The 7,546-nt window shown below is 35.5% G+C and overlaps 1 protein-coding gene across 1 annotated transcript; it reads left to right on the top strand.

The window, feature by feature from the left end:
• The first annotated feature begins 1,085 nt into the window (after positions 1 to 1,085).
• Positions 1,086 to 4,775, top strand: LOC129919155 (uncharacterized). The gene is made up of 2 exons (XM_056000003.1): positions 1,086 to 2,602; positions 2,657 to 4,775. The coding sequence occupies exons 1-2, from the start codon at positions 1,086 to 1,088 to the stop codon at positions 4,773 to 4,775; spliced, it is 3,636 nt and encodes a 1,211-aa protein (XP_055855978.1).
• Positions 4,776 to 7,546: the final 2,771 nt, after the last annotated feature.

The following is a 7,546-nucleotide window of genomic DNA, read 5'->3' as shown; positions in this document are numbered from 1 at the left end:
TTGAGCATAGGAAATTATGCAAAAGCATGGGATTTGCTTATGGAAAGGTATGACCATAAGAGAGTTTTAGTGAGTTCTTATTTGAAGGTTCTTTTTGGTCAGCCTGCTCAAATTAAAGAGTCAGCAGAAACCCTCAAAAGCTTGTTGGACACAACTACCGAAGTTGTCCACGCCCTTGAAAATTTAGAGTTGCCTGTGGAACATTGGGATACAATTTTAATTTATATTGTGTTCCAAAAATTACCATCTAAAACCCAACAATTATGGGAAGAAAAGCTTGGGAATGAGAAAAATCTCCCGACTTTTTCTGAGTTCACTGATTTTCTAAAATCCCGTTTTAGGACATTAGAATCGATTGTAGAGCAAGCCACACAGCTGAAACCAGTTTCAAAACAGCAAACAGCAAAAACATTTCATGCGAAGACGCAACAAAAACAACCTTTTAAGGCACCACAGCAATACCATTGTCAAGTCTGCCGACAGGGGCAACATTCTTTAATGAGGTGTCAAAAGTTTTTAAGTATGGACGCTCCCCTAAAATTACAAGCTGTAAGTCAAGCTGGTGTATGTGAAAACTGCCTCGCCTACAGCCACACTACACAAAATTGCCTAAGTAGCCGAACCTGCTACTTTTGCAATCAAAGGCACCACTCATTCCTACACAACAATTCACACACAAACAATACAAATTCCAATCTTAACAGTTCAATAAATTTAATTCCAAATGTAACACCACAATTTCAACAACAAGTTGCCCATCCTCGGAACCAACACGCAGCTGTAAACCCAAACGCTCCTGCTTTCCAACCAATGGGTGACAACACTGCGAGCGGCAGTACCCGACACAATTTTTATGCATCTCAAATTCATGAAACACAAATTTTATTAGCTACAGCAATCGTAAGAGTTAAATTGGAAATTGTAGATTTTTAGAGTTACGAGCGCTAATCGACCCAGGTTCAGAAGCAACCTTTATCTCAGAGTCTGCAGCAAAGTTCCTAAACCTTACACGACATCGAACACTTATTAAAGTATCAGGGTTGGGGAAGGTCAACAACGGCAACAGTCACAGCTACGTTGACATAATGTTTTCGTCAAAACATTCGGCGTTTACAGGTGCAACCAAAGCGTTCATCTTCAAGTCGTTGACTGGCCTCCTTCCAGCCCACAAAATGATACACAACACATGGGAACATCTAACAAATTTAGAATTAGCAGACCCTAAATTCTACGTTCCAGCCCCGATCGACATACTTTTTGGCTCCGATGTTTATCCTGATATTGTGCTTCCAGAAATAGTTCGCAATGATCATGAAATTGCACCAATTGCTCAAAACACACATCTAGGATGGATTGTCTTAGGGAAAATTCCCGAGGTGATCCCAAAAACCGTTAAGTGTTTCTTTCATATTAGACTCGTCAGGGAAGTCCGAAAATTTTGGGAGATTGAAGAAACTCCATTCATGATCGAACTATCCAAGGAAGATGTCGCATGTCAACTGCATTTTGTAAAAACGACAAAAAGGATGTCAGATGGTCGATATGAAGTTGGCCTTCCATTTAAAGAGGGATTTCCTCCTGAACTAGGATCTAGTAAAGAGACCGCAATCAGGCGCTTTGAATCATTGGAACGAAGATTTGAAAAGGATCCAAATCTGAAAGCGAGTTACAGCCAATGTATTAAGGAATATCTAAGCTTACAACACATGGAGGAAGTGAATGAAAACGACCCAATCCTGAACACTCACTTTCATTACTTTCTTCCTCATCACGCTGTTTTCAAGGAATCCAGCACGACAACAAAGCTGAGAGTTGTCTTTGATGCTGCCGCAAAAACGTTTGATGGGACATCTTTGAACGAGCATTTATTAATAGGTCCCAAGTTACAAAAAAATATAGTCGATATTATTTTGAAATGGCAAACGTATCAATACACCATAACCGCTGATATAGAAAAGATGTATCGCCAAATTCTAGTACAAGAATCGAATCAGTACTATCAATTAATTCTTTGGAGAGAAAGCCCTGAGGAACCCTTAAAGGTCTTCAAACTCAAAACGGTTACGTTTGGCACAGCTTGTGCACCTTACTTGGCCATCCGTGTCCTGCAGAAATTAGCTGAAGATGAAGCTGAAAGATATCCAAATGGAGCTCTTGCAGTCACGGAGGAGATGTACGTGGATGATCTCATTACTGGAGGCGATTCCATCGAACAAACTCGAATGAAACGAGAAGAAACTCGAAATCTGCTGGCATCGGCAGGACTCAAGCTTCGTAAATGGACATCGAACTGCAAGGATCTTCTAGAAGACTTGCCCAAAGAAGATTGCGAGATAAGTTTTGAACTTCCACTTGGCTCAACTAATCATGTTAAAACATTAGGTATAAGCTGGCAGCCAGAAGAAGACACGTTTTCATATAAAACCTTTCAAGATGATACCGAAGATGTAACCAAAAGGTCAATGCTATCGGCAATTGCCAAGCTTTTTGATCCACTTGGCTGGATTGCACCATGTGTAATCAAAGCCAAGATAATGATGCAACAATTATGGTGCAGAGGAACTAATTGGGACGATCCAATTCCAGCAGATCTTAAAGAAGAGTGGGAAGTTTTTTGAAAGGAACTACCTGCCATTCAACATATAAAAATCCCTAGGTGGATTAAGACACAATATACCCAAAAATCAATTCAATTACATGGGTTCAGTGACGCCTCTGAAAAGGCATATGGAGCAGTAGTTTTCATGCGTGTCCTTGATAAATTAGGAAACATCCACATGCACTTAATTATCTCAAAGACAAAAGTAGCTCCATTGAAAACAGTCAGTCTGCCACGACTTGAACTTTGTGGCGCTCTACTTCTTGCATCACTTCTTCACTACACAAAAAAGGCATTTAATGTCACCGATGAAAAAATTAACGCCTGGTCAGACTCAATGATAACGTTGGCATGGATTCGAGAACAACCGTCCAAATGGACCACTTTTGTCAGCAACAGGGTTGGAGAAATCCAACGTCTGACAAGCTGTGATATGTGGAAACACATTCCAACGGATCACAATCCAGCTGATCTAGCATCTAGAGGTGTATCTCCCTCGTCTCTAGGAGCACAAAACTTATGGTGGACAGGTCCTTCGTTCTTGCGAGAGAAATGGAATTTTGAAATTCCTGAACAACCATCCCAGTTGGAGACTGAAGAGGAGAAGCGAGCTGTAAAAAAACTGTGTATGCATGCTTTCTCTGATCCAGCAGATGATGACATCAATATAAGCATACTAAGATGCTCTCGACTTTCAAAGACCATCAGAGCAATTGCTTTCTGCTGTCGTTTTAGATGGAACAGCCTTTCAAAGATAAGGAAAACTCCTAAATTATCAGGAGAGTTAAGTTATGGAGAGCTACAAAATGCAGCCATATTGGTAACCAAAGCTGTACAAAAACTCATATTCAGCCAAGAACTAGACGAGTATGAGAATAAAAACACGATTCCTAAATCCCTGCTTTCACTTAATGCCTTCATTGATGGTAATGGGATTCTCCGGGTTGGCGGTCGATTGCAGAACACTCTTTTGTCCTACAACCAGCAGCACCCCATCATCCTGAAACCCAGCTACCACTTCACTGAACTTGTGATACGAGATGCTCACAACAAAACACTACACGGTGGAAATCATCAGAATATGGCTTATATTCGTATGACCTACTGGATTATAAGCATTAAACAACACGTGAAAATACACATTCACAAATGTCCAACATGCTTCAGACACAGCAGAAAAAATCTTCAACAGCTCATGGGAAGCCTCCCAGCACCACGAGTACGAATGTCCCGGCCATTCACTCACACTGGAGTGGATTATGCAGGTCCTATAGAAATTAAAGCATGGAAAGGACGGGGAGCCAAGACCTTCAAAGGATACTTTGCAATTTTTATATGCTTGTCCACAAAGGCCATTCATTTGGAAACAGTATCAGACTTGACAACTCAAGCATTCTTGGCAGCTCTTCGTCGCTTCACTGCACGGCGAGGTTTTTGTGCTCAAATTTATAGTGACTGCGGCACAAATTTCGTAGGAGCTAACCGTGAATTAGCTCGCATGCTGGCACAAGCTAAACACGATTGGAAGGAAATAGCAGGTATTGTAGCCAATTCAGGAACCAACTGGAATTTTATTCCACCAGCTTCTCCTCACTTTGGTGGTCTCTGGGAAGCTGGTGTGAAATCCGTAAAATATCACCTTAAAAGAACCGTACGAGATGAGAGGTTAACGTTCGAGGAACTCTACACCCTTCTTACACAGATAGAAGCATGTTTGAATTCCAGACCTCTGTGCCCTCTGTCGGATAATATTGATGACCTAGATGTCTTAACCCCAGGACATTTCCTTATTGGAGAACCCCTCCTAAGTATACCTCAAGGGCACATATCAACCCCAGAAAAAATGAGTTACCTAGACAGATGGACGAGAACTCAAGCATTTGTCGACTCCTTTTGGCGTAAATGGAACGGAGAATATCTTTCTAGACTACAACAACGGCCTAAATGGACAAGAAAAGAAGCCGAACCTAAAATCGGAGGTCTGGTCTTAGTAAAAGATGAAAGGCTACCACCATCTCAATGGTTGCTAGCCAGAATCACCGAAACACATCCTGGAGCCGATGAACTAGTCCGAGTCGTAACCCTGAAAACCAAAACTGGAATCATGAAACGCCCTATTGCAAAAATATGCTACCTTCCAAGCAACAAATGCACCGATCTAGAGACGCTTATATGAATAATTGAATTAAATTTTAAATAAATTTTCTTAATCGAAATTTAAATTAACCCAACACAAACCCAACACAACACACAACTCAACATAAAACTCAACACAACACCCTTAAATCGCATACACATCATTTAAAAACCCAAATAAAAAATCAAAATTATTAAATTGCCTACCCTAACACAACAACACATTTAAAAAATTAAGAAAAATAAATTTCAATTAAAATTAAAAATACAGTCCACTTTCGAAACCCACCAAAAACAAAACAAAAAAAAATCCTGAAATATCAAAACAATAATTTAAAATTAAAACTCGAAACTAATTTTTGTATAATTTTATTCGCAATCATCATTTTATAAAATATCTACATAATGAATTAAAATCAACCTTAAATTAAAATCCATGAAATAATAAATTAAAAAATATTAATATTAAAATGATCAACACAGAATATTTATTAAATTCAATTCATCAAAAAAAATAAATATAATTTTTGTAAAATTGTAACCCGTCGGCAAAACATACTGGATTAATTAGCCGTCGGCATTTCACTTTTCACAAATTATAATATCACTTAAAATTCACACTATAAAAAAAAAAACACTTTCAAAATGCACTTTTGAAAATTTCACACAATTTGAAATCACTACACATCACAAACTCAATTGTCTATTTATTGAATACAACCCGAAAAATTCAATAAAACTCAAAATTTTAAATTAAAAAAAAAAATCGAAATCAAAATCAAAATATCCGCGCAAATGAACCGCCATTTGCAATTACTTGCAAATATGATACCCATCATGCACACACATACACACACTCAAACGTATATTCGAATCCGAACAAAACGCGAAACCGAAACGATCAAAATGCACACAAATACAACTTAAACTTTTTGTTTCGCCAATTTACTTTTTAAAAAGAAATACAAATTAAACACAACACTTTAGATTCTTGGTCTTTATTCTTCAGCTCTTCAATTACAACTGCTCTTATTAGAAGATACATATTTTTAATTTTACTTTACTTTTGGGTTTACTTTACTTTTGGGGTTTATGGTTACGAGCAAAACCGTTTAGGTTTGCATTTTTGCAATTTAAGTTCATTGCATCGTGGGAACGGAAATTATGAGAAATTTGACTACTGCGAAAATATGGATATGGGTGAGGTGATTGTGGAATTTGTGGGATACGTAACCTCTCCCCCCTTTACATTAAAATTCTCCTGAATTTTTGGAGTTTCTTTTTCTTTAATTAGCAAAATAACTTTTTTATATTTTTTAAACATATTTACAAATATTAAAAGTAAAATACAAATAATTATTATAGTTGTTGTTCCAATGACATAATGTATGTTTTTATGCAATTTTAATTGTTTTATTGGTTTTAAATTTACAACATTTTTAAGAATGATCTCTTCAAAATTTAATTGTTTAGTAAAATTATAATTTTCTGTTTCATCATAATAAAATCTTTCAACAAAATACATATTTTTATTTGTTATAGTTTCGTTAAAAATATAAATGCTACAGTTATTAATAGTTATTAAATAATTTCCTTCTAATTTGATTTTTCTATCATCGCATTTATTTACAATATTTTCATTTTTTAAGTTTTTACATATTATTGTACTTTCATCAATTCTTTTTATTTCACTGTTATAATTTTCTTTTAGTGTACAATTTTTATTTGTAATACAGTTATTGACAACAATCAAATCTTTTTTATATTGAACATCATTTTGATAATGGTACATGGTTTTATTTAATTCAATGAAATAGTATTCTTGGATTTGGATTTCTAAATTTTGTTTATTTGGAACAGGCATTATTAGTTTCAAATCAATTTGTTCATAATTATTAGGAATTTTGATTGCTATAACTACAGTTTCATTATTATATTTTAGTGTTCCTACTTTAATATTTTTAAGTTTTAATATATCAAGTTTAGTGTCAGTTAGTTCTGCTAAAGTTAATAAACTAGGGTGGATTAATCCATGTTTTATAAGAGCTATATTATCTATTATCTGATTTATTTTTTCTTCTAACATATTGAGTTTTAAAATCTGATCTAATTTAATTTGTTTTAAAATGAATTGTTTTTCATTTTCTTTAAGTTCTGAAAAGGATTTAGATAAATCTATCCTATCTGTTTCTATTATTTCTTTGAAATGTTTTATACTTTCGTTGAAACTTTGATTTATTTCTATTTGTTTATTTACTACATTGATCGTGTTTTCATTGTTGGTTTCTAATTCCGTAACGTGTTCTAGTATATTTTGTCTATCCTCATCGTCCATTACACCAAAAAGATAGTTGCTAGCTTTCCCTATGACATTTAATAAACCTCTTTTCTGTCGCGTATTTAATGGATTTGGTCCTATTGTCCTAACTTTTGCTTTGATGGTTTCGATTTGCTTCCTTATTATGGGGTCATTCTGGAGCTTTAAGAACTGTATGTTTCTTTCTACTGCGTCAATGGTATGTCTTAAGTCCTGTATATTTATTAAGTGTAGTATTATTTTAGTGTCTTGTACAATTTCCGTTTTACCCATGTTAATAATGGAGTATCCGTTTTCGTTTGTTATTGTGTCAATCGTTAATGTGGGTGTCGTTACTGGTATTAGAATTAGAAATAGAAATGGCAAGATCATCTGCAAATAAACGAGGTCGTTTGATGTTAATTGGATGTTCTCTTTCTAATTTCTTAATCCTATATCTAGGTTCATTTTTAAAATAATTTCGTTTATAATTTTTTACTGGTATGACTTGCCTA

The sequence above is a fragment of the Episyrphus balteatus genome, chromosome 4, assembly GCF_945859705.1.
Source record: "Episyrphus balteatus chromosome 4, idEpiBalt1.1, whole genome shotgun sequence".
Lineage (NCBI taxonomy): Eukaryota > Metazoa > Arthropoda > Insecta > Diptera > Syrphidae > Episyrphus > Episyrphus balteatus.
The sequence above is the reverse complement of the archived record's forward strand: the minus strand, read 5'-3'. Positions and strand labels throughout refer to the sequence as shown.